Below are 27580 nucleotides of genomic sequence, written 5' to 3'. Positions count from 1 at the left end.
CTTGATGTTATTTTTTTTGGAAATCATGCCAGCCCATATTTGGGGGAAATTTCCTCTAGAAGTTGTTTGAATATACTTTTGCCAGAAGTAAGTGGTCTTAATAACCTGAGACTCTTGTATCCCCTATGAGAATCTTGAATTAACATGAGATGCTCTGGCTCATTATCCCCCCATTTTTGCTGTAGGACCTCAGGGCAACCTCTCCTTTTCTATATATACTGTACCATTACCTTATCACTACCGTCAGCTCTACTTTCAGTTATTGGGTGCCTTTTTCAAGAGAGAAAAAGTCTTTAAGAGATCTCTTACATTATGTAATGTCAACTTTTTGTAAAATATATTTTTATCCAGGGTCTGTTTTCTAACAAGAAATGTATTCTATCATTTTGCCAGAAACAAAAACCACATCCATTCTTCAGAGTTGCCATTATTAAATATATATATATATATAACCATTGAACCATTATTCTACTGTGTGCCAAGTTGTGTGTTTATTTATATATAAATAAGATGTGCCCCTGTCTTCAAGGACATAAATAATTTCAATATAACATGACAAGTAAAGAACAAAAGAGAGATAAACCCAAAGTTTTCTTCTTTCCCCATATGTATTTTGATGGGGAGCAAAAAGAGAAGTGATATTCTAAAGTTAAATGGTTAAGAGTAATTGTATTTGAATAAGGCCCTGAATACCAACTTATATAGGATTTTTAAACATAATAGTGATAATGGTACCATTTATGATGTGCTGTTTACATGTAGTAATTCAAACCTAAGCAGTGTGGTTCCTGTGCCCATGTACTACTTGCAGTGACCACTTTCTTGAGTCAATGTGAATTCATTTGAAAAATTGAGATGCTATTTCTTGTAAGAAGGAACCAAAGAAGATTAGTCTCTTTTAAATTAGTTTTTCAAATATATATATAAAATAAAAGACACAAAGAGTTTAAATTAGAAAAAACAAGTGACAACCATAAGGTCACCTACTTTGACATATCATACTTTCGTTGCAGGATGGAGAAATGGTGCTGCTGGATGGAGGTTGTGAGTCTTCTTGCTATGTGAGTGACATAACCCGTACCTGGCCTGTCAATGGCAGGTAGGATTTCTACATATCCCACTGCTTCTTAGGAGTATGAGTTGGAATATGGGTGTATTAGCAATAAATGACTAAACAAATATACAGGTTCCCTCTAGCCCAGGTTAACTGCCTTTGCAAAGCTCCTGATTACTCTCTAAGACTGTTTTTTTAATTTATTTATTTATTTATTTATTTATTTATTTATTTATTTAGATTTATTTATTTATTCATGATAGAGAGAGAGAGGCAGAGACACAGGCAGAGGGAGAAGCAGGCTCCATGCCGGGAGCCCAACGCGGGACTCGATCCTGGGACTCAAGGATCGTGCCCTGGGCCAAAGGCAGGTGCTAAACTGCTGAGCCACCCAGGGATCCCCTCTAAGACTGTTTTATTCATCATATCATAGGATCAGGCATTTAGATACACCTCGTTAACACACGTTCACATTTGAAAAAAATAAATTTGAGGGGTACCTGGCTGGCTCAGTCAATGGAGGACATGACTTGAGCTTCAGTTGTACTTCGTATTCAAGCCCCACATTAGGTGTAGAGATTACTTAAAAATAAAAGCTTTCAAAAAGACAAATAAATAAAGTTGGAGTATTTATTATTTTCTGATTACAAAAGTAATTCCAATATTCAGTTAAATTACTAGGCATGAAAAAAAATCAGAAAATTATCCATAATCAAGAAAAATACAGTCAATAAAAGCAGATCCTGAATAATCCTGATATTTCAATTAGGAGACAAGGATTTTATGTTTTCTTTTTAAGATTTTATTTATTTGAGAGAGAGAGAGAGCATTAGCCAGGGGGTCAAGAGGGAACCCAGGACCTTGGGATCATGACCTGAGCCAAAGGCAGACTGAGCCACCCGGTGCCCCCAGACAAGGACTTTAAAGCAGCTATTAGAGATATGTTCACAGAGTTAAAGAAACATATATAAGTACAGTGAGTGAACAGATGGAGAGTCCCAGTAAGAAATAAGAAACTAAGAAATAAGAACCAGAGGGGTGTGTGGGTGACTCAGTTCCTTGGGCATCTGACTTCAGCTCAGGTCATGATCCTGGAGTCCTGGGATAGTGCCCCACATCAGGCTTGGTGGAGAGCCTGCTTCTCCCTCTGTCCCCTACCCCACTCATGCTCTCTTCTCTCTCATACTCTATCTCTCAAATAAATCTTAAAAAAAAAAAAGAAAAAATAAAAAAGAACCAGAGACTCTGGGGAGATGGTAGCAAAAGCATAGTTGTTCAGTCTCTCCAAATTGTCAAATAATAATAGAGCTACTAGACAACAAAACAAAACACTGGGTGTTAGGATATCACTTAAATCCTAAATACAAACAGTTATGAACACACTCTGCACAACTACAAGGCCTAGATGGTATCAGTGTCTGTGTAGAAGGAAGAAGAACAAAACAGTAGTAGTAGAAGAAGCTACCTGACATACCTGAGAATAAAGGTATTTGTAAATAACCAGCAACTATTTGCTGGAAAGGATGGTGAGCCAATTTGAGAACAGAAACTGAAAATGAGAAAATTTTGCCACTCCAAAGTCCTGAGGAAGTGTGAGGGTGCTGTGCTCCCTTCTCACACTAAGAAACTGTTGGAAGTAGAATCGAAATTAAAGAGGTTGGGGACAAGAAAGAGGAAGGAATGAAATACCCAAATCAAAGAGGGGGAGAAGACATGATAAAATGAGCACTGGGTGTTATACTATATGTTGGCAAATTGAATTTAAATAAAATATTAAAAAATAAAAATCAATCAAAGAGGGGGAGAGTAATTGAAAGCAAGCTGCCATATTGTTTACCCCTACACCAGAACAACAGAAGTGTGAGCTCTGTGATGTTAAAATCTTTCCTAAATCCTACCTCATTCTAAAAGTTAAGGAAAATTAATTTCACATAAAATAAGCAATAAAAACATATCTTGGTTAACCTCATACAAGGTTAATTAAGGGCAGAAAAGGAATGAAGAGCATGTAACATCCCTACTGATAATGGGAAATGGGAACATACCAGAAAGACGTGGCTATAAAAGAAACCAAAGCAGTGGCCTACTATTTTAAAGCAAGCCAGAGTTTTTTAAGCACATCATTCAAGACATGAAAGAACAACACAAATCAAAATTGGAAAAATCTCAGAAACAAAGTAACAACACTCAGGAAAGAACTGGAAATAAAATAAAAAAGCACACCAGAAAAAAGACCGGATTGAAAGATACACACTAGCAATGAAGTACAGTAAAGTAAAGCCTTAACAACAAATAGAAAGGATGAAAGGGAAGAAGACTTTAAAAATCAAAATGAAATACAGAGAAAAAATCACGGGGAATATGGCAAGTATTTAAAATAGGCAAAGAAGTTAGAACATACATGTAAAGGAAGCTCTGAAGAAGAAAATGAAAGCAAGGGAAAAGAACCAATCCTAAAAACTACAATTCGATAAAATTTTCCTGAAATGAAAAAAATTTTTGAAACTACTTTTGAAAGAGCACAGCATTTACCTGAGAATATCAGCCCAGAAAAAGCCAACACGAAGACCTAGTCTAGTGAAATTCTGACCCTAGAAGAAAAAGAAAAATTCCTTTGGGGTCCAGAAAAAAAGAACACATAATTTATAAAAGAAATGAAATTAGATTATCATCAGACTTTTTTTTTTTCAGATTTTATTTTATTTATTCATGAGAGACACAGAGCAAGAGAGAGAGAGAGGCAGAGACATAGGCAGAGGGAGAAGCAGGCTCCATGCAGGGAGCCTGACCTGGGACTCGATCCCAGGTCTCCAGGATCATGCCCTGGGCTGCAGGCGGCGCTAAACCGCTGTGCCACCAGGGCTGCCCTATCATCAGACTTTTCAAAAGCAATGTTTTATACAATTATAAAATAGAGTAATATATTGAGATACTCAACAAAAGCTTAAGCCAAAGATTTTATATACAACAAAAGCAACTTTTAGCTATAAAGGGCACAGATTGTTCTGAAGGAACTTAAGAATTACTCCCATGAGGAATCTGCTAGAGCTGTGTGATCCAATATGAAAACTAGTCACTAGTCCCATGGGACTACTTACATTTAAATTAATATTAATCAAATTTACATTAGTTTTTCACTTGAACTGGCCACCTTTCAAGTGCTCAGCAGTCATATGTGACTAGTGGGTACCATATTGGACAACAAACACACAGGACAACACATCAGCACAGGAAGGTTTACTAGTTAGTGCTGTGCTAGAGCATGAGCTTCAGATGACCAAAGTGACTAGAGACATTGAGCTAAACATGAGAAACAGTTAACTATAGAATTAAGACTAAATGAAGCTAGGAGGAAGACATCATTGTAGTAATTGGGAATGGATGGAGCATATTAAAAAAAAAAACTATTTTCAGCGCTTAGATTTGTTATATTTGTATTGGTATTCTGAGACTGGTGTGTGTGGCTGTGATAGGGGATTAAAACAAAAAAGATAGAGGGGCACTTGGTTGGCTCAGTCATGCAACTCTTGATCTCAGGGTCGTGAGTTCAAGCCCATGTTGGGTGTAGAGATCATTTACATAAATAAATAAGCAAACTGTAAAAACAGATAATAAAACAAAAGAGAGGGCAGCCCCGGTGGCTCAGCAGTTTGGTGCCTGCTTTCGGCCCGGGGTGTGATCCTGGAGACCCGGGATTGAGTCCCATGTCGGGCTCCCTGCATGGAGCCTGCTTCTCCCTCTGCCTGTGTCTTTGCCCCCCGCCCATGTCTGTCATGAATAAATAAATAAAATATTTTAATAAATAAATAAATAAAAATAAAACAAAAGAGAGATCATTTTAATGCTGCCCCCTTGTGTCCTTGAGGACCACGATGCATAATATGGAAGAAAAAAGGCAAATGAAATATGGAGAGGTTATGTAAAAGCTCTATAGTCTCAAATTTTATTTATTTATTCATGAAAGACACAGAGAAAGAGGCAGAAACATAGGCAGAGGGAGAAGCAGGCTCCATCCAGGAAGCCTAATGTGGGACTCGATCCTGGGACTCCGGCATCACTCCCTGAGCCAAAAACAGATGTTCAGCCGCTGAGCCACCCAGGCATCCCAGTAGTCTCAACTTTTAATTGAAATACCAATATGAACTCAAATGATTTTTTTTCTTTATATATTTTTCCCCTTCCCTGTTTGTCCACTGAAAAGGCTAGAAACTATGATCAACTTAGTAGCAGTGAGTATCGCTAGTGCCCTGATTATAATCTTGAAACACAATTTTTCACTAAAATAAATGAGAGTGGGCTGACTCCGGGTCTGGATCAGGAAATTTATAAGGTGAAGCCTGGAACATCTTAGAATACCAGATAACAAGGAAATGAGCAAAAAAACCAATGGGGTCGTGTCAAAAAGACTCAGGAATGAACTTGAAGAAGTCCCACAGGTCAAAGATAGGAAACTTTGAGCTTCAATAATGGTAATAACTTCAGTCCATCAAATACGTTCAAATTCATGAGTTCATAATGATAGTTTTTTCATAATAATAATTTTTTAAAAATCGTTCATCTTCAGAGGATGATGGGAATCAATTCATTATATTGAAAAGTAGTAAATTAAAGAATGAAATATTCATCCTACCTTTTATTTTTTTTAAGATTTTATTTATTTATTCATGAGAATACACAGAGAGAGAGGCAGAGACACAGGCAGAGGGAGAAGCAGGCTCCATGCAGGGAGCCCGACCCGGGACTCAATCCCAGGACTCTAGGATCACGCCCTGGGCCGAAGGCAGCGCTAAACCGCTGAGCCACCCGGGCTGCCCTCATCCTACCTTTTATACATAAACTCTGACACTGGATAACCAAATAGAGTAAATGTCTCTTTAAAAATACTCCATGAGGGATCCCTGGGTGGCGCAGCGGTTTGGCGCCTGCCTTTGGCCCAGGGCGCGATCCTGGAGACCCGGGATCGAATCCCACATCGGGCTCCCGGTGCATGGAGCCTGCTTCTCCCTCTGCCTGTGTCTCTGCCTCTCTCTCTATCTCTCTGTGACTATCATAAATAAATAAAAATTAATAAAAAAAAAAAAATACTCCATGAGGGGTGCCTGGGTGGCTCAGTCACTAAGCATTTATCTGCCTTTGGCTCAGGTCATGGTCTCGAGGTCCTGGGATTGAGCCCCACATTGGTCTCCCTGCTCAGTGAAGAGTCTGCTTCTCCCTCTTCTTCCCCCTGCTTGTTCTCTCTTTCTCTCTGTCTCTTCTTACCCCCCTCAAATAAATAAATAAAATGTTTTTTAAAAATTCCATGAAATGGAGGCACATAGTTGGCTCAGTTGGTTAAGCGCCGAGCCTTGCATCAGGCTCCCTGCTCAACAGGGAGCCTGCTTCTCCCTCTCCCTCTGCCTGCCCCTCTCCCTGCATGGGCTCTCTCTCTCTCTCTGTAAAATAAATAAATAAAATATTTTTAAAATTTTTTCAAAAAAAATTTTCCATGAAATGAATGAAAAAGAAATTATAGAATGCAAATTATTGCCATTTTGCAATACCCATTAATGTATAAGCACTTAGGGCAGCCCGGGTGGCTCAGTGGTTTAGCGCCGCCTTCGGCCCAGGGCATGATCCTGGGGACCCTGGATCGAGCCCCACGTCGGTCTCCCTGCATGGAGCCTGCTTCTCCCTCTGTCCGTGTCCCTGCCTCTCTTTCTCTCTCTGTCTCTCATGAATAAATAAATAAATAAATAAATTATCTTTTTTAAAAAAATAAACTGTATTAAAAAACTTATTTTAAAAAATGTGTAGGCACTTAAGGATTCATGGCTGCTAATATCACAAAGAGAGACTATCAGATATTATGTGCCTCCTATAATTTTGCCAAGTACTACATATAGCCAACCTTGCCAAAGGGATTGAACCTGAGTCTGATTCATTCTTGGGATCCAGCTGCCAAATAGTAAGAAATAAAAAAGGCTGGGGATTTACCCCAAAGATACAGATGCAATGAAATGCCGGGACACCTGCACCCCAATGTTGATAGCAGCAATGTCCACAATAGCCAAACTGTGGAAGGAGCCTCAGTGTCCATCGAAAGATGAATGGATAAAGAAGATGTGGTTTATGTATACAATGGAATATTACTCAGCCATTAGAAATGACAAATACCCACCATTTGCTTCAACGTGGATGGAACCGGAGGGTATTACGCTGAGTGAAGTAAGTCAGTCGGAGAAGGACAAACATTATATGTTCTCATTCATTTGGGGAATATAAATAATAGTGAAAGGGAATATAAGGGAAGGGAGAAGAAAGAAGAAATGTGTGGGAAATATCAGAAAGGGAGACAGAACATAAAGACTCCTAACTCTGGGAAACGAACGAGGGGTGGTGGAAGGGGAGGAGGGCGGGGGGTGGGGGTGAATGGATGACGGGCCTGAGGGGAGCACTTGACGGGATGAGCACTGGGTGTTTTTCTGTATGTTGGTAAATTGAACACCAATAAAAAAATTATTAAAAAAAAAAAAGAAATAAAAAAGGCAAAGTAATATGTTGAACTGCACCAAGGGGATGTGTATTTGTCAGCTCAGGTTACCATAACAAAATACAACAGACTGGGTGGCTTAAACAACAGAAGTTTATTTCTCACAGTTTTGAAGGCTGGAGAGTCCAAGAACAAGGTACTAGCAAGGTAGATTTCCTCCAGAGGCCTCTTCTCTTGACCTCTAAGCAGCTGCCATCTTACTGTGGACTCACGTGACCTCTTCCACACGAAAAGACAGAGAAAGTAAGCTGTGGTGTCTCTTATAAAGACACTAATTCTAGCAGAATAGGGCTCCACTCCTACGACCTCATGTAACCTTAGTTACTTCTTTTAGAGGCCTTGTCTCCAAATACAGCCACACTAACAGGACTTCAACATATGAATTTTGAGGGGACTTTTAGAACAGATCTGTTAAAATTATTTTTAAAAAAACAATGTTTTTATATAGTCAGCTTTTTTTGAATTCCAAATATTTTTTTAGGATGGAGTCTTAGAACAGAATTACAAACTCAAATTTTATGAGTATCATTATTGTATTTTTTTAAGTTATATGTGGATTTTTTTTTTTTAAGATTTTATTTATTTATTCACGACAGACAGAGGCAGAGACACAGGCAGAGGGAAAAGCAGGCTCCATGCAGGGAGCCTGACATGGGACTCCATCCCGAGTCTCCAGGATCAGGCCCTGGGCTGAAGGCAGCGCTAAACTGCTGAGCCACCCAGGCTGACCCGTGAGTATCATTATTAAGGCCTTTCATTTAGTTGGCTATACTAATTTACACTGCCATCAACAGTGTAGAAAATACATATCAGAATCCATGCCAGCTTAATTTTTTCTCATTTTTCCCCATGATGGCTAAAGAAATTATTATTCTAAGGACACCTAGAAACTACAAGTTAAAAAAGGAAAAAAAGAAACTACAAGTTACTAGTAGCCAAAGTATCTACTAGTTTATCTTCTGATATCTGCTTTACCTACAGGAAGTGCATCGTTTTGTTTTGTTTTGTTTTTATGGTAAAAAAATATATATATATTAAGGATCAAGGATGAGCCTGGTCTGGCCCTCTGATTGCATCCATGGCTGGGTGGTGCATCTGCTAGCCTCACCTCATGTGTATCTGCTGATCATTTGAAAGAGAGGCTGTTGATGCCCCAGCTCAAAGAGTTATTGCTTGGGATGCCTGGATGGCTCAGCGTTTTGAGTGTCTGCCTTCGACTCAGGGCCTGTTCCTGGAATTCAGGGATCAAGTCCCACATCGGGCTCCCTCCATGGAGCGTGCTTCTTCCTCTGCCTATGTCTCTGCCTCTCTCTTTCTGTGTCTCGAATGAATGAATGAATGAATGAAATCTTTTTTTTTCTTTTAAAGAGTTATTGCTTTTCCTGTTGAGCATTGAGGGCACCATTAAGGTCTTGTCCATACTGATACATTGGTACTGATTAAGTATCAACAATGCCCCCTTATTAGCACCTTGGAGTTTTTCTAATCAAACTTAGAAGCAAACTTCCTGCAATATGAGATTATTCCAAATGTAAGTGATTTGGCTTTTTTCTCCCCAGGTTCACAGCACCTCAAGCAGAACTCTATGAAGCTGTTCTAGAGATACAGAGAGATTGTCTGACCCTCTGCTCCCCTGGGACAAGCTTGGAGAATATTTACAGCTTGATGCTGACACTGATAGCACAGAAGCTTAAGGAGTTGGGAATCGTGAAGAACATTAAGGGAAATAATGCCTTCAAGGTACTACCCCTCTTGTGACCCTGGCTCTCAAATATACCTGATGTGCTGCTGAGTTTTTACCCTATTAGAGGCCGCCTGCATAACTCTGTCGGTGAAGTGTCTGCCTTCTGCTCAGGTCCCAGAGTCCTGGGATCGGGTCCCACATTGGGCTCCCTGCTCCAAGGAGTTGGCTTCTCCCTCTACCCCGCCCCCCTGCTTGTGATCTCTTTCTTTCTCATGCTCTCTCTCTCTCTCAAATAAAATCTATTTTTAAAAAAGAAAGAAAGAAAACTAATTAGATTTAGAAATAGTCTCTGTGATTCCTCATCTATAAGAGGGATTTGGAGTTAACACGGATTAAAACAAAAGGTGTCAGTACTTACTTCTCCCAGAAGATGGCAGCACATTCTAGTCATTGCATCCTGTGTAAGTAGCTCAATTGGTAGTAGAAAACATAAAATGAAGTCTGGTGCAGACAGGGTGAAAAAGGACACAAAAAGAGAAGAAGTTAACTCTCAATCCCTTTGTGGCGATTTTGAAAAGGTAGAAGTTCGCGGGGGAGGGTGTTTGTTGCTTCAGTGACATCAGTGAGAATAACAGTATCCCCAAGGGCCACGTCTTCAGTGAATTTCATCTGCATCTAGAATGTAATAATGTTTAGTAAAAATGTAAAACCTTAGCTTTAAATTAAGATGCCAGGTGGCCATGCCAAATAGACCATTAAGCCATCTCATCTCCAAGTTTAGGCTGCCAGAGTTTCTTTTATTGGTAGGAAAGACACTATAAATTCCTCCTGCTGAAGCCAACAAATCTAATTAACAGATAGGAATATCCAAGCCGGTAAATGCCTAATAATTACTGTGTTAATTTGATGTTCTGTGCCTACTCCACAAGTTGCTGTGAGATACTCAGGGTCTCCAGAGCCGGCTTTCTGAGAAAGACTTGTGAACACTGAAAAGAGAACTATTCTAACATAATCATCCTCCCGCCCCCGAGAAAAGAGGTTTTCATTTGCCATAGTCATTACTGGGGTTACCCAAGTCAACATGGATGTCGTGTATTAAGTAGTGGAAAAGGAGATCTGGATTAGTTCAAAGGCCATCAGTAGAATTGCATCCAGAAGGTAGCAGTGGATCAAGTCTCTGGAGCATTAGCCCGAGGGTAGTTTCAACGGAAGCAACAGAACTATGGGGAGGTTGACACATATCTCAGTGCCTTATACATACCTTGCTTTCCCCTTACGGGGTCATTGTTGCTCTAATAACACTGTGGTGATTATCTTTTCCAGGCTGCTCGGAAATACTGCCCTCATCATGTTGGCCACTACCTCGGGATGGATGTCCATGACACTCCAGACATGCCCCGTTCCCTCCCTCTACAGCCTGGTATGGTAATCACGGTGGAGCCAGGTAAGGGTGGGTGCTAGCAGGCTCTGATCCCTTGAGACATATAATAGTATCAGAGAGAAAGGTATATGTTGTTCATTTTTACCTGAATTGACATAATTAAATTAGAAGAGACGGGAAAATAGATCTCTTTAGTGTAGATGGGAACTTTGAGATTTTTTTTCTTGAGCTTTCTTATTTAACATCACACAGTTTGCTTAATTTGACTTCTCCAATAAACAACAGATGGAGAATACTTTCTTTAAGTAGATATTAAGAAATAAATCTTTTTTTAAACCCTGCCTTTGCCAGGGCCAGTTTATACTAGTCAGTGCAGTGATGGGCTGCTCATGTCTCCTCCAGGTGTTTCCCTAGAGAAAGCCAGTCAGGCTCAGCACGTTTGCAGTTGCATCCCCTCTGCAGACTACACTAAACTGCCCACATTACTCTCCTTAGGACCTAAGTCCTTTTTACTGAGCTTAGAGGAAGCTGGCCATCTAATGGGTCCCCAGCTTGATGATCCTGGCCAGTGGGCAGAATTCAGCAGAGAAGTGATGGTCACAGTGTAGTGTAAGGATTGATGTTACTGGAGTGATTTTAAAAACTGTTTTTGTCAAGAAAATGGATTTCAGCTGTAGATTTCAAGTATTTACACCTCTAGAGTATATAAATTATAGCTGGGACCTGACTTTATACTACCTAAGTCCTACATTGTGGCCTTATGTACTTACTCATTCTAATCTCGTTGGTACACGGGTGCTTCCCTAATGTTTAATTACATATTCCTTCACTGATCTTTTTCTTTTTATCACAAGGCAGCATCTGTGTGAGTATAGTGGAGGAAGTTTCCAGTTTTTGTTTTGTTTTTTTTTCCAGTTTCTTAAATATGGAAAGACCTGTTCTTATCTGACTTCATGATTAGAAAGGGTACCTTGGGCTCTTAGAATCTTCCAAATGTTTGTTAAAGTCTTCCTGTTTCTCTCTTACACTATATCCTGTACATCAGGTATGTTTATGGCTTATTTGAGTATTTCTACAACTTGTTGTTGTTCAGGCAAAGTAGGTTTTTTCAACATATTTTTAAATGCTTTGTGTCCCTATTTTAGCAAAGTTCCCTTTTCCCAAGGGATGATTAGGCAGAGAAAGAATACATTTATATAATCTGCTGGTTCCCAGTGTATGTTGACATACTCGTAAGTAATGGCAACTTAGTTGCCTGCTTGAACCACTAGATTATGACAGAATCATGATAGAGCCCATAGTTGGTATACAAAACAACTATAGTAATAGTTCTAGCAATGACACCCAACATGTATTGATCATTATGTGCCCCATACTTCTATATATACTATCTCATTTAGTATCCACAATTCTAGGCAGATACTCTTACGATCCCAGTTTTATAAGACTAGTTGTAGCACAGAGAGGTTAACTTGCTTGTCCCAGATCATCCAGGTACTGCCTCTTAAGAACAGCATGTTCTGTTTTCTACTTTTCAGGGATCTATATCCCAGAAGATGACAGAGATGCCCCAGAGAAGTTTCGTGGTCTTGGTGTACGAATTGAAGATGATGTAGTGGTGACTCAAGATTCACCTCTCATCCTTTCTGCAGATTGCCCCAAAGAGATGAATGACATCGAACAGATATGCAACAGGGCCTCTTGACCCTCGCTGCAGCTCACGTGCATCTCAGGTTTAGAGGGGGTGTGCACATGTGCTGGCTGAGCGTCTCTGTGTGTATGTTTCTACACATGTTCCGTTTAGGGATTATGGCAATTGTATGAATGTAAAAAAATGTATATGTGACCTTTCTTTGTTTTAAGTAGCTAGAAATCTGGAAAATTGAATTTTTGAATGATATGTTACTACAACTTTAGTAATATTAACTCTGTACAATTAATGACCAAGGCAGGTTTAATTTTTAAATGTACAGAACTATCATGTTTATGTATGTCCATGCATTCCAGTTAACAGAAATATACAGAAAATTTTCTCCTTTTCTCCAACTCTTTCCCTTTCTATGCTTTTGCTGAGATCTACCTAATATCATAAGCTGTTTATGATGCTTATATTTTGAGCTAACCACCACTGTCTGCCTATACTAAAAGCCGCCTGTCAGTGATTGTGGGTGGCCAGTACATATCTTCCATAACTCCTGTCCATCTCTTCCAGATACTACATATCTACTGGAGCCATATGAGCCCTTGTCACTGGTGTCCTGCTATCCCACCATTCAGCTCCAATCCAGATTCTGTGAACCCTATTAAAACAGTTTTGAGTTTTCCTTGCTGTTTCATTGCCTATGGCCTGGAAAGTGTTTAGATTTTTGATGAGGGAAAAAGTGGAAGAGAAAGAAAAACATATATATGTCTGCTACAGAACTGCACCTCTGTTGATCCATTCTCAATCTGAAGAAAATTCCTTTCCCAGGCATCCACGGTGTCTTTATAGATTTATAGGATACTGATCCTCATAACACACTCTTGAACCTGCTGCCCTGGCCAAGGGTAGATCCTCCCCTTACCCTGTTGAAGCCAGAGGAATGACACCAGTTTTCAGAGAGCTGCTCCTGTTGCATTCTGCAGTGTCATCTAGTGCAAAATATGGAACTCACCCGGTACCCATAAACATCCTATGATCCTTTTATTTCTCTGATATTAGCACTGGGAGGGCAGTAGGAAAGAGTCCTATTTCCCTCAACACAGCATTGGCTGCATTCATACAAGAACTCAGTTTGCAGAGTGAACAGGGCTAGATTATTGCAAATGGTTTATTCAGAAGCTTCTGTCATAGAACTAATATGTTCACCTCCATTAAACCTGGATATAGGCCAAAGATGTATAAAACATGTTGATAGAGCATAAATTCGAGAGATTTTAAGAAAGAAACAGGGTAGATTAACACTCTCTTGCAGTGCTAGAGGTTTGCCTATCTTATGAGGGAAACCTAAGGTACAGAGCCAAAAGCAGACAAGCAGCAACTTCATTGGGAGACAAAGATAATGCTATAAATCAGAGTGATATAGATGCTGTCCTGACAGTGCTCAGCCTTGAATGCTCTGGCTTTGCTAAACAGCAGTGGGAATGGATGGCCACACAGCTGGACAGCCACAGTCCCTGGGCCTGTACTCCCCACCTCCCTCCAACTTCTCAGTCCTATGCTCCTTTCTAAAAGGGTACTGAAGACAGATCCACAACTCTAGCTTCTCACCGTCTGGGCTTCTGTGGCCCCAACAGCCCTTTCCTTGAATTGAGTTTCCTTAGTTCATTTACAATCCTGGAATAAGGAATTTCCTTTTCTTCCTATAAATTATTTTCAGTGGTCTTCAACTTTCTAGCTAAAAGCCTAGGTGGCTTTTATGTATAGCAGCACATCTGGACATGAAACAGACTTCTGGTTAGATTCTAATCAAGTTCTGCAGGTGCTGTGAGCCCTGCTTAGAATGGCTATGCAGAATTCTTCTGGTGATTTTTAATCCCTGACCCAAGCACGTTGTCCTTTGAGTCAGTAGCTAAGCATTGAATCAGAGTATCAGAACCATTGAGAGATGACATAGTGTTTGAGGGCTGTCTGACATATTCAGGATTTGTTGAGCACATATGGTGCACAGTGCAGGAATCTCGTTCATTTTTAGCCATACTACAGACAAGCCCCACATTTCCTCCAAGTCTAAGCATAGTAAATACTTCATATATACACCAGGCTCTCCTAATGAAAACCTGGATTTTCAGAAGTCCTTCAAATGTTACACTGGAGTTTTTCTTCCTCAGTTAAAGAGAGATGGTTGGGTTATTAATAATGCCATCTAAGTGAAGGAAGCATGTCTCGATAGCCTCTGTCGCTTACTTTTGTGCATTTGCCTCAGGAATTGCTGTTTTTCCGTAAATCAGGAAACAGACCGTGTTTTCTATTTGAAATGCAAGTCAAGTAGCAATTGCTGGAATAGAAACCTTTCCCTCCCCACAGCCATGGTATCCACACTAGGAAGGTACTTCTGGTGGCTGAAAGTTCTTTCTGGGTCTTCTTTCAAAACACCATTATTTTTTCACCAATCTTGTAAGGTCAGAAAGGGAAAGTTCCTACCATAGAAATGATGTCTTAATTTGAGATGAAGATCCATAAAATAAGAAAATCCCAGATGAAGACATTGTTACTCATTAAGATAGAAAAATTGGGCTATGTTACATTTTTCAAAGCCAGCCCTCATAGGTGACACAGAAGTGCTGCCTCTTCTCCTGTGTCTGTGTCAGAGCTCACAAATACTGCACAGGGACTACCCCACCAAGCCAGCTGTTGACCTCAGGCTCCTTTGTAACCTGTGTCTCCAGTAACTGCTACCAGTAGAACAAAACTGGGATTTGAGTTTGACCCTGTCTGCCATCCCTCAGCTGGTATATGAGCAATGAGAATAAAGCTCATTTATGTGTGTGTGTTAGAAACAAAGTAAGGGCCCAGGATGGTGGCAGCATAAAGGACATAAAAAGATAAAGGTTAATTTTTTTTAAATTTTAGTTTCCTGAGGTGGGATCTGTAGCCTAAAACATAAGCTGGTCAGGTTTAAGTTTTCATCCTGGGAAAAATATACTTGAAACTGAGGTTTAATGTTCCTAATATAACGAGAAGGTGAATACATCGTTAAATGCTAACGTTTAATCAGAGCAGAAGTCCATTGTCACAAAGCACATGGGTCCTCCTGGCTGCTCTTCATTGTACCGCTGCCTGTGTGTCCCTGAGGAACTTGGTGCGAGCATCAGTACTGCTCAGATCAGGGGTCCCGGCTGGAAGCAAGGTTTCATGAGGATATGAGAGAACTGCAGTGTTTGTTAGCATTTCTTAATGCTTTGTATGACTTTTGTGCAATTATAGAAAGTTCAGTTTGGACAAAACGCTGTTACTTTTTTAAGGCTCTATCCCCTGAAAATAGGTATGTCATTCCCCAACAGGGGAAAAGCATTTATTACTGTCATTTTAAAAATAAGCAATAAAACAATAAATATAAAAGTGTATGGGGGTGTGTTATTTTCAAATCTAGACTTTACAGCTTTAAATGTGAGAATATTTAGTTTTACAAAATATTTTTTACAGAGGTGGGCCTGGCTGGCTCAGCCAGAGAGCATGCAACTCTTGATCTCGAGGTTGTGAATTCTAACCCCATGTGGGAGGTAGAGATTAATAAACAAATTTTTAAAAATATATTTTTTAGGGACGCCTAGGTGGCTCAGTGGTTGAGCGTCTGCCTTCGGCCCAGGGTGTGGTCCTGGAGTCCCGGGATGGAGTTCTGCCTCGGGCTCCCTACAGGGAGCCCGCTTCTCCTCCCTCTGCTTATGTCTCTGCCTTTCTCTGTGTCTCTCATGAATAAATAAATAGAATCTTTTAAAAAGTGTATATATATTTTATATATATATATATATATATTATATTATATAGAGTATTAACTGCTGTCACAAAATCCTGTTTCAAACTTAAGATGATCCTGTCAGTCATGGCTGGGGGCGAGGGGAATGTATTCAATCTGGCCCATTAGAAGATTGGTTTAATGGTCTAATGTATAACATGGTAACTATAGTTGATAATACTCTGTTGTATAATAGAAATTTGCTAGAAGAGTAGAATTTAAATGTTCTCATAAAAAGGGAAAATATTTGAGTTGATAGATGTGTTATATAAGTAGATGGTGGGACACCGTTTCACAATGTGTATGTGTATCAAATCATCATGATGTACGCTTTAAATATACAGTTTTTCAATTACTTTAGTCAAGAGAGCAAAAGGGAAAAAGTTGACTCCATAAAACTAACCCACAGGTCTCCAGACAGCCCTGTACCACTCAAGATCATAAACTTTGGCCATGAGCGTTTTATTAAGGATAAATTTTGTAGGGAAGTAGGATCAATTTGCAAAATTGTAAATTTGTTAACTTTCTCAGTTAACCATATAAACAGCCATAAGTGTGGTCATTTTTTGCCTAATAGGAATCCTCATTAAAATCTGAGGCTTTCTGGGGGCACCTGACTAGTTCAGTTGGTAGAGCGTGTTGACTCTTGATCTGAGGGTTGTAAGTTTGAGCCCCATGTTGGGTGTTGAGATCACTTAAAAATAAAATCTTTTAAAAATTGAGGGAGGGAGCACAAATGAGGGGAGGGGCAGAGGGAGAAGAAGAAGCAGACTTTTTGCCAAACAGGGAGCCCTAAGTAGGGCTCCATTCCAAGACCCTGAGATCATGACCTGAGCTGAAGGCAGACATTTAAACTGAGCCATAGAGGCTCCCCTAAAACTAAAATCTTTAACATCTGAGGCTTTCTCTAAGGTGTGCCTTCCAAAATTTTTCACATCCTGGCACACATAAAAAGATAGGGTTTTTTGTATGGCACAATGGAATAAACTTGAGAGGACTAAGGAATGTATACAAATACCTAGAGAAAAAAATTCATTCCATATCCTTTATATAATTAGATGAAAATAACATGTACAAAGTTTTACAGAAGGTTTTAAATTTGTATAACAGTTGTAAGAAATTATTTTCAGAATGTCAATAGACTTAGCCTACTTGTGGGAACATGACTTTTTTTGTATAACAGGCTGAAACCCTATACACAATTCGTGATGTATCATTCTTCAGCATCATTCTTCATAATCACCATCTACAAGAAATTTGTACAAATAGCTGACAAAAATTTGAAGCCATTTTTATGGTCGTTTAAAAATTTATGATTGAAAAAAATTAAAAAATAAAGATTTATGATTGAACTGATGAATGGATGAACAAGATGTGATATGTCCATACAGTGAAATATTCAGCCATAAAAAAATGAATTACCAATACCTGCTACAACACAGATGAGTCTTGAAAATGTACTAAGTGAAAGAAGCCAGACTCAAAAGACACATAATGACTCCCTTTATATAAAATGTCCAGAATAGGCAAATCCATGGAGATTAGAAAGAATAGTAGTTGCAAGATCTGAGGATAGAGGGAAGTGGAGAGTGATGGCTAACAGGGTTTCTTTTTTAGGTGATGAAAATATTCTGGATAGAAGGTGGTGACAGCTGCACAACTGTGAACATACTTTAAAACCTCTGAAAGGCATCTTGCGGTATTTGGTATTTGGATTAAATCTCAATAATTTATTATTGAAATTAAATTTAAAGAATCTAACTCCTTGGGCAGTTGGGTGGCTTAGTTGGTTAAGGGTCTGCCTTAAGCTCGGGTCCTGATCCCAGGGTGCTGGGATCAAGCACCACGTGGCATTGGGCTGCTCAGTGGGGAGCCTTCTTCTCCCTCTCCCTCTGCCCCTCCCCCAGGTTGTGCTCATACTCTGTCAAATTTTAAGAATTTTAGTATATCTACTTTCATTGACAAATGTGAAATTTTTTATAATGTGGATTTCTAATCAAATTGGAATCACATAAAATATTTGAAGATGATAGAGCTATATAATTCACAGAATGTGAACATGCGTTGAAATCACATAAAATACTTGAAGATGATAGAGCTAAAATTCACAGAATGTGAACATGCGTTTTTAGAACACTGCTCCCAGCATTGACCACAAAGGTCAGAAGTATTCCATGTATGTGAAGCAGAAAGCCCGGCTGTCTGGAGTTACACCTGCAAGGAGCCCTGACCATCTTCAGCTCCTGTGACACCCATGGCTAGCAACACCTCAGGTCCCTGAAACACCAGATGCTACATCAACACCATGGCTCCCTTGTCTTTGATGAGCAACGGCACGCTCAGCAGCTGCTGCCCTGAGTGGATGACCAGGTGGTAGTACCCCTCCTTGGCCACATTTCGGGGAATCCAGGACTTCTGGTGATACAGTGACGGGTAAGGGAGCTCTAGCTGCTCCAAGTTCCACCCATCTGGCAGCCATCCCAAGGACAGTGGGGATCAGTATCTCCCAGCACACTGATTTTAAGGCACATTGCTCAGGTTATTTAATTGTAAAATATAGAATGATACTGAGTGGAGCTTACTTGCACATAAGAATTTGTGGTACTGTGTAAATATCGGTTCAGATTTCGACCAATTTGTAAAGCCTAGTGGTTCTGGATACTTGCTGCGAAATACTGCCTATCTTTTCCTAAAGAAGTTGAGACTGAGAAGCCTGCAATGATATATCAAAAATGTTTTTTAGGGGATCCCTGGGTGGCACAGTGGTTTAGCGCCTGCCTTTGGCCCAGGGCGCGATCCTGGAGACCCGGGATCGAGTCCCACGTCAGGCTCCCGGTGCATGGAGCCTGCTTCTCCCTCTGCCTGTGTCTCTGCCTCTCTCTCTTTCTCTCTCTCTGTGTGCCTCTCATGAATAAATAAATAAAATCTTTAAAAATAAATAAATAAAAATGTAATTGATACATGCTACAACATGGATGGACCTTTAAAACATTTGTGCTAAGTGAAATAAGCCAGATTTAAAAAGGACCAATACTGGGGCACCTGGCTTGCTCAGTCTGTGGAGCATGCGACTCGATCTCAGGATTGTAAGCTCAGGCCCCATGTTCAGTGGAGAGACTACTTTTAAAAAAATCTTTTTAAAAAAAGGACAATATCGGGATCCCTGGGTGACGCAGCGGTTCGGCGCCTGCCTTTGGCCCAGGGCGCGATCCTGGAGACCCGGGATCGAATCCCACGTCGGGCTCCCGGTGCATGGAGCCTGCTTCTTCCTCCGCCTGTGTCTCTGCCTCTCTCTCTCTCTCTCTCTCTGTGACTATCATAAATAAATAAAAATTAAAAAAAAAAAAAAGGACAATATCAATTCCACTTAAATGCAATACCTAGAATAGTCAAATTCAGAGAGTCAGAAAGTAAAATGATGGTTGCCAGGGTCTTGGGGGAGAGAGGAATGCAGAGTTATCTAATGGGGAGAGAGTCTGGTAAGGGAAGATGACAAAGCTCTGGAGATAGAGGGTGGTGATGGTTGTACAACAATGCAAATACACTTAAAGTCACTGACCTTTGCACTTAAAGATGTTTAAAATGGTAAATCGTACATTTTATCACAATATTTTTTTTTTAACTAGAAAAAGAACTCTATTAGCATGTGGGCAAGGGGAAGAGGCAACCTAAAGGGAGACTGAGAATTTAAGCATTTAAATGCTTCATGAATTTGTGTGTCATCCTTGCACTGGGGCTGTGCCAATCTTCTCTGTATCATTCCAATTTTAGTGTACTGTGCTGCTGAAACGAGGACCAGTATTTAAGTAATTAAAATAAGAACTATTAAAATGCTAACTCCATGTAACTGGAGCTTGTAATCTCTTGGTCTGAGTGATAATCAAACTAGTCTGAAGGGTCGTGTGTATTCTGAGATACCTATTTTTAAAAAGTCATACCCAGGTGAGAGTTAGCAGGAAATGGTGTCAAAAGAAAGTGGTTGAAAGGGCAGGGCTGTTTTGAGCGGAAAAGAGAAAGGTAAGGGGAACGTGATGGCTAGCTCCGAACATCCGAAAAGCCGTCATGTGGAACATTTCATTTTATGCTGCTCCATTCCGCAGAACCCGCGCCGGTGGGCGGCACCTTCTCAGATCAGAACCGTAGACGGAAAAGGGCTGGCAGCGGCTTGGTCCGGGCCCTGCGGACGGAGCGACCTGCCGGGCCACGCGCGGGGCCGACGGGCGGGGGGCCAGAGGGGCGTCCCCGCCGCGGGGTCGTCCCCCGCCCCACCCCCGCCCCGCCCAGCCCTCCACCCCGCTCACCCCTCCCGGGCCCTGACCCCGGGAAATCGGCTGGCCCCGCCCCTCGGTTCTCGGGGAACGCATCCGGTCCCCGAGCGCTCCCCGCCGCCCCAGCCCGCGGCCGCGCCTGCCCCCGCGCCCCCTCGGCGGCCACAGCCGCCACCGGGTCTCCCGCGGGCTCACGGCGGGGCCGCCGGGCACTGCTCGGAAGGCGCCCCGGGTGACCACGACGGCAGCACGCTCGGCCTCCGCGTCCGAGGGACGGGCGTCCCCAGAACCCGGTCGGGGAAACGCCAGGTGCTCTCAAGGCTCCAGACAAACGGCAGGACCGGGCTCGGCTGTCACGCGAGCTAACGGGGCGGGAGGCCGGACGCGAGGCATCCCAGCCCCCGGAGCTCGGGGCCCCTGCGCTCACCCGGGGCCCGCCCGCCCCCCTGCCCGCGGAGCCCACAGCCCCGGCGCGGCTGCTGCTGGGGCCCCGGGACGCCCCGGAATGCGGAGGGGCGGGGAGGAAATACCCTGCGTCCCTCCAGGCCACCCGCGCTCCTCCCCCCTCCCTCCGCTCCCCCTTCCTGCCCGCTCTTCCTCCCCTCCACTCTTCCCTCCTCCCTCCACTCCCCCTCTCTTCCTCTGCCTTCTCTATCCCCCTTCCCTTCTCTCCTCCCCTCCACCCTCCTTCCCACCCCTCCTCTCCCCCCTCCTCCACTCTCTTCCCCTCCCCTCTCCCTTCCCCTCCCTTGACCTCCCCTTCCCCTCTTTTCCTCTCTCCTCTCTCCCCCTCCTCTTCCCCTTCCCCTCCCCTCTCCTCCCCCTCCCCCACCTCTCCTCTCCTTTTTAGGTCCTTCCCTTCCTCCTCCCATCTGCCCCTCACCTCCCACCAGTGCCTCCCACTGGCTGACCAGAAGCTGACATTGACCTCCAGGTGAGCCTTGCCCCCAACCCATGACCTGAAACAGGCCTGAAAGGGCAAGGAACATATCTGAAGGCCTATGGACTTTGTCATTTTACGAATACACAATAAAGTTACACGATGTATAAACCCTCTTCCAACAAAATCCGAATCTCTTTTTTAAGGAGGGGGTGCAGAGAGACCAGAGTATAAATCTGAAAATCTGATACAGAAGAAGATAAAGTTTCATACCATTCAAACTGAAATCTAACTTGTAAAAATTGACAGCTTTTCTGCCATTTTATTGTTTTATGTCAAGTTGCTAATTGATGCAACACATCTTGTAAAGGCTAACTTGCAAAAGGTCATACTGAAAACAGAGTAAGTTTTCTTTTTTTCTTCCGGGAATATTCATAACAGCTTTATTTGTAATAGCCCAAAGCTGGAAACAATCAGAATGTCCATGGACAGACAGGTGAGTGTACTAACATGTAAGCATACAGCCATACAACAAAATGCAATTCAGTGGCAAAAGTGGATGACTTATTGATGAACACTACAGGGGAGGTAAGTCTCAGGAGGATTATGCTGCCTGAAAGAAGTCAGACCATAGGAAGAGTATATACATACTGTATGGTTCCCTCTATATAAATCCCTAAAAATGCAAGTTAATCTAAAATGACCAAAGCAGCTTGAGTGGTCACCTGGAACCAAGTAGAAGGTGAAAAGACATGAGAGGGAGAGAATCACAAAGGGCATGAAGAAATTATTGGGGGTAATGCACATGTTCATTATCTATTTTTTCCCCCTCACAACATTGTCTTTCCTAGATAAGCTTAAGCTTGGGGGCAAATTTTAATAGAGTAGAAAGCCTTCCTTATGTATCAGCTATACTTAAAGTTTATCTTTTTTTTTAAGATTTTATTTATTTATTCATGACAGACACAGAGAGAGAGGCAGAGACACAGGCAGAAGGAGAAGCCGACTCCATGCGGGGAACCCAATGTGGTGCTAAACCGCTGAGCCACCCAGGGATCCCCAAAATTTATCTTTCTGAAGAGAGAAGGTCCAAGACTAATGTGTCCTGAAATGAGAAATTTAAGAAATTGTGGGATGCTTGGGTGGCTCAGCAGTTAAGCATCTGCCTTTGGCTCTGGGCGTGATCCTGGGGTCCTGGGATCGAGTCCCACATCAGGCTCCCCACAGGGAGCCTGCTTCTCCCTCTGCCTATGTCTCTGCCGCTCTCTCTCTGTCTCTCATGAATAAATAAATAAAATCTTTTAAAAACAAGAAATTGGAAAAACTGCTAGTTTATTCAAGTTGTTTCACCTGGTGGTTACAGCTTGTAAAGTTATTTATTGGTTTGAGAGTGATTGGTGGTGATAAAAGTTTTCCAAAATAATAAGTCACAAGCTATTTGGCCTTTAAAAGAATAGCATACTCCTAAAAATACCAGTTTTTATCTCTTAAGAATTGGTCAAATATAAAAACATGTTTTACATTATATGTTTGCCTATCTAGTTTATTTCTCATAAGTTTTTTTTTAAGATTTATTTATTTATTTTAGTGAGAGAACATGAGCAGGAGGGGCAGAGGAGGAGAGGGGAGAGAATCTCAAGCAGACTCCCTGCTGAGCATAGAGCCCAACATGGGGCTCAGGCCCTTGATCCTGAGATCAGGACCAGACCTGAAACCAAAAGTCAGACACTTAACCAACTATACCACCCAGGTGTCCCTCTCATAATAGTTTTTGAAAACTATCGCCATAACAGGCTTTATCTCACGAAGGTATATGTGGTGAAGCATAGCCATCAAACATCCATAACCAAGACATCTGTCACTGATACCTATTCATATACATTCTCTCTGTCACCTGATCTGATCACCACCCTCAAGAAAATTGTCATTTCCACAACCACCAATTCCCAAACTGTCAGGTCTGTCGAACTTCAGTGCTCTTCCTACTCCATCCATTGCTTCCTACCCCACCACACACACACACACACACAAACACACACACACACACACACACACACACACTTTGTTAAAAATTGGTACATGCATTAAGCAACCTTAAAGACTTTAAAGTCTGTCGTTCTAATATCAAGTAGCTCTTTAAAACTTTAGTAAGCATGAGCTCACGTGGAGGGCTTGTTATTTACTGCAGACTTTCATTCCTACACTCAGAACTTTTAATTTCATAGTTCTGGGTGAGGAATCAGCATTTTTATCTTTCACCCTTGGCATTATAATTATGTGTTGTGCTCTGAACCTCCTTGGGTTCATTTTGTTTGGAACTCTCTATGCATCCTGTACTTGAATGTCTGTTTCCTTCCCCAGGTTATTTCTTCAGATAAGTTTTCTGCTCCCTTCTCTCCCTTCTCCTTCTGGGACCCCATATAATGTGAGTATTTGTTAGCCTGAAGACACCACCTTGTTCACCAAGACAACCTTTAACCTATTCTCATTTTTTTTCATTCCTTTTTCTTTTTGCTCTTCCACTTGGGTGCTTTCCATCATCCTGTCTTCCGAATTGCTGATCTGTTCTTCTGCATCTTCTGATCTACTGTTAATTCCCTCTAGTGTGTTTCTCATTCCAGTTATTGTATTCTTCAATGGATTCATTCTTTTTTATATTTTCTCTCTCTTTGTTGAAGTTCTCACTAACCTCTTCTACTCTCCTCTCCAGTCTCATGAGCATCTTTATGACCTTTGCTTTGAACTCTTTATCAGGTAGATTATATCCATTTCATTGAGTTCTTTGAGGTTTTGTCTTATTCTTTGGTTTGGAGCATATTCTGCTATCCCTTCATCTTGCTTGACTTTCTGTATTTGTTTTTATGAATTAGGTAGAACACCTACTTCTCCTAAACTTAATGGAATGATCTTGTATATGGTCATCCTCTGTGTAGACTTTAAATTCCTAGTGACTTTGGCTGATTGACTGGCTAGAACTGTGGCTGGTGTGGGCTGGGGGTCCCAAGGCACTCTGTGCTGAGGCTGCCCTGGTGGGATCATCAGAGCTGAAATAGGTATGTGCCCAGGTAGTCCCAGTGCTCTTGGCATAAAGGGCACCCTTAAAGGACAGCTTCAGCTGAAGTAGGTACAAACTAGAGTGTCCCAGAACGCTCCAAGCAAGAGCACCCTAGCAGGGAGGCTGGGGTGGAGACAGGCAAGGTCCAGAGTATCCCGGGGCCTTCTGCTCCAGCAGGGCTCAGGCAAGTCATCTGGAGCTGAAGTGGCACAGGCTTGGAGTGTTCAAGGGTGCTGTGCACCTTCGTCACCTTGGCAAAATGACTGGAGCTAAGGTGAGCACTGACCAGGAGTGTCCCAGTGTGCACTGCACTGGGGCCACCTTGGTTGGATGTTTAGGGCTGATGTGGGCTAGAAGCCCAGGGCTCCCTGAGGCAGTAGGCTAGCTAGAGAGCCAGGACCCTGCTCCCATTCACACTATCAAGGTGGAAGGAGATGTAAACCATAGCATTTGCCAGCCCCTCTGACCCAGAGAGGGTTCCAGCAGCTCCCCCACCAGTTGGTAGGGTTCTTGGGCTGGATCTTTTAAATTCTGGTTGCTATTTAAGTAGGCTCCATATCCAATCTGGGCTTGAACTCACACCCTGAGATCAAGAGCCCCATGCTCTACCACCAGCTAAGTCAGCCCTCTAATTGCTTTTTAAACCACATCTTTTGGAGCACCTAGGTGGCTCAGGTCTTGATCCTGGGGTCCTGGGATTAAGTCCCACATCAGGCTTCCTGTGGGAAACCTGCTTTTCCCTATATGTATGTCTGCTTTTCCCTTTGCCTATGTCTGTGTGTCTCATATGAATAAATCTTTAAAAAAAATAAAATAAACCACGCTTTGTTTTTTTTTCTGTGCCTGTGGGTGTCTTGGGCTCGCTAAAGCCACAGGCCAGCTATGGTAGCCAGAGCCCTGCTCCTGTCTCAAGTTGGAGGGAGAGTATAAACCATGGCACTCTCCAGCTCCCCTCACCACCACCCTACCCCCTGGACCCAACCTGGAGAGTTCCAGCAGCTCCTCAATGTGTTTGGCACAGTTCTAGAACTGAATCCTTTATATTTCAGTTGCTCTTTTAAACCTTGGCTTTTTTTTCTGTGCCCAAGGGGCAGATGAATCTGCTCCTAGTCCCTCTGTACCAGCCCTCCCTGCTTCATTTCTCAGCGTTGGTGTGTGGGGGGGGGGGGGGGCTTTGTTACTGTGTGTCTGTCTTTCTTGCCCTTCTCGGTGTGGTCTCTCTATTTTTTTGTACAGAGCTGTTCAGTCAGCCCTCAACTCTTCAGGAGGATTTGCTCTATAAATAGGTGTAAATTCGGTGTGTTCCAGGAGAAGGTGAGTTCAGGGTCTTCCTCAGTCACTATCTTAGATGGAAACTCACAAAATAAGCTCCTAATTGAGTTCCTTCTCAGTTTATTTCCACGTTTTTTTGTTTGGGACCCTTTAGAATCCATGTTGGATCTGATTTAGGTCCTCGGCAACCGATTTGACTATATTCACCTAAATCATTTGTGGACAACCAAACACGCTCTGATAACATACAGCCCCAAAAAGGCCTCTTCCAGGTGACTTCAATTGCTTATGTATAAAAATATACATGAAGAACATCAGTGACATGTGTAATCCTAAAGAAAAAGCAATGCCCAATTCATTTATTTTTTACTTTGGAACTTTTTGTGGGACGATATCATTTTATGTCAAGATTATACCCAGGAAAACTCCATGTTATAGCAAAGAATGGAATGATTTTTATAGGAATTAATATAAAAAGTCTAGCTGCATTCCCAGACAGCTACTCCCAGACATTCCAATACATTACTTATTAAAACTGTCCCCCCCCCCAAAAAACAACCTGCCCCAAACTCCTTGAATAGCGCAGTCATGCTTCATTTTAAAATGACTACTTGAGTGTAGCCCTAGACCGGCATGAATTAGACAAAGGGTAAGGACAGAGTTGAAGTCAGAAGCCAAGGTGTGCAACCCCAAAATCACATCCAAGGAGACAGCTCCTGAGGGAGTCTAAGGACATGCAGTTGAGTGAGTATCTGAAGTCCTTCCTCCTTTTTCCAGACAGTGGAAAGGAGTGTCCATTTCTCTCTGCAATAGATCTTAGCCTCGAGAATCTCACAGCAACACACACATAAGCACAACATAGCTACCAAATGCAATAATGTATACCAAAATTATCCTAAATAAATAAAATAAACACCTCAGTGCAAAGGGGAACAACATTGGAAGAGTCAACATAGACCTCTATAGATATTTTTTTAAACAATACACATGGTTTTGTATTCTCTACAAACAACTGGCGGAAGAGACACAGAGTCCAGATGTATACTGCTTGCTAGTCAACAGAAAGAAGCCTGCCTGCAATTGAATTGTTGTTGGGGGTGAACTCCATGAGAGCAGCTCAGGGATGACAGGGTGCTAGGTGAGGTGTACTCCAGCCCACTGTCCTCCACCGCAAACACCGAGGGGCTGGGGCCCTACTCAACGTCACCCATTCAACCTCACTGAGCTTTGACCGAGCTAGGTGCCAGGGTGAAGAGGAAACACACAGTCTCTGCACTCAAAGGGTCCTTAATCTACAAGATACCACATGGAAAACATTATAATGCAGTATAACAATATAATAGAGTTACAGAGGCAGCACAAGGGAGGAACGGACATGAGATCATGACCTAAGCCTAAACCAAGAGTTAGATGTTCAACTGAATGAGCCCTTCAGGTGTCCCTAAAAATTGTATGGTTTTATTTTGTGTTGTTTTTGTTTTTGTTTTTTTTTATAAAGATTTTTATTTATTTATTCATGATAGACATAGAGAGAGAGAGAGAGAGAGGCAGAGACACAGGCAGAGGGAGAAGCAGGCTCCATGCACCGGGAGCCCGACGTGGATTCGATCCCGGGTCTCCAGGATCGCGCCCTGGGCCAAAGGCAGGCGCCAAACCACTGCGCCACTCAGGGATCCCTGTATGGTTTTATTTTGAACGTTTAACTTCCTGATACCTGTTAATTTTTGTATAAGGTGTGAGAATAGGTCAAAGGTTTTATTTGTTTTGTTTATGAATATCCATTTGTTCCATCACTATTTATTGAAAATGCTCTTTCCTCCATTGAATTGCTTTTGTACTTTTGTCAAAATTCAGATGGGAAAAAAAAAATTCAGATGGGCATATTTGTGTGGGTCTCTTCCCAGTTTCTCTGTTCAGTCCATGAATCTATCTGTATGTCTATTGCTCCATTACTGTCATACAGTCTTGATTACTGTAGCTGTATAATGTCCTTTTTTAATATATTTTATTTATTTATTCATA

The 27580-nt window shown here is 41.9% G+C and overlaps 1 protein-coding gene and 1 non-coding gene across 7 annotated transcripts in view; one reads left to right on the top strand and one right to left on the bottom strand.

Moving 5' to 3' along the window:
* The window catches only part of XPNPEP3 (X-prolyl aminopeptidase 3), a 74422-nt gene extending 58733 nt beyond the window's left edge, over positions 1-15689 (top strand). For 3 of the 6 annotated variants that reach the window (XM_072742896.1, XM_026017335.2, XM_072742895.1), the window contains 5 exons: positions 1014-1099; positions 9143-9323; positions 10591-10711; positions 12187-12381; positions 12861-15689. In XM_072742896.1, the coding sequence (XP_072598997.1) occupies positions 1014-1099; positions 9143-9323; positions 10591-10711; positions 12187-12353 (555 nt within the window). In that variant the 3' untranslated portion in view covers positions 12354-12381; positions 12861-15689. Of the gene's footprint in view, positions 1-1013; positions 1100-9142; positions 9324-10590; positions 10712-12186 lie in introns of all 6 variants that reach the window. The other 3 variants (XM_072742893.1, XM_072742894.1, XM_026017336.2) reach the window with 1 other exon arrangement.
* Positions 15690-19771: 4082 nt separating this feature from the next.
* Positions 19772-19874, bottom strand: LOC112934094 (U6 spliceosomal RNA). Its single transcript, XR_003237817.1, has one exon. It is a non-coding gene; the product is annotated as a U6 spliceosomal RNA (small nuclear RNA).
* Positions 19875-27580: the final 7706 nt, after the last annotated feature.

This window comes from Vulpes vulpes, chromosome 16, assembly GCF_048418805.1.
Source record: "Vulpes vulpes isolate BD-2025 chromosome 16, VulVul3, whole genome shotgun sequence".
NCBI lineage: Eukaryota > Metazoa > Chordata > Mammalia > Carnivora > Canidae > Vulpes > Vulpes vulpes.
Note: the sequence above shows the minus strand (reverse complement) of the source record. Positions and strands in the feature narration are given on the sequence as shown.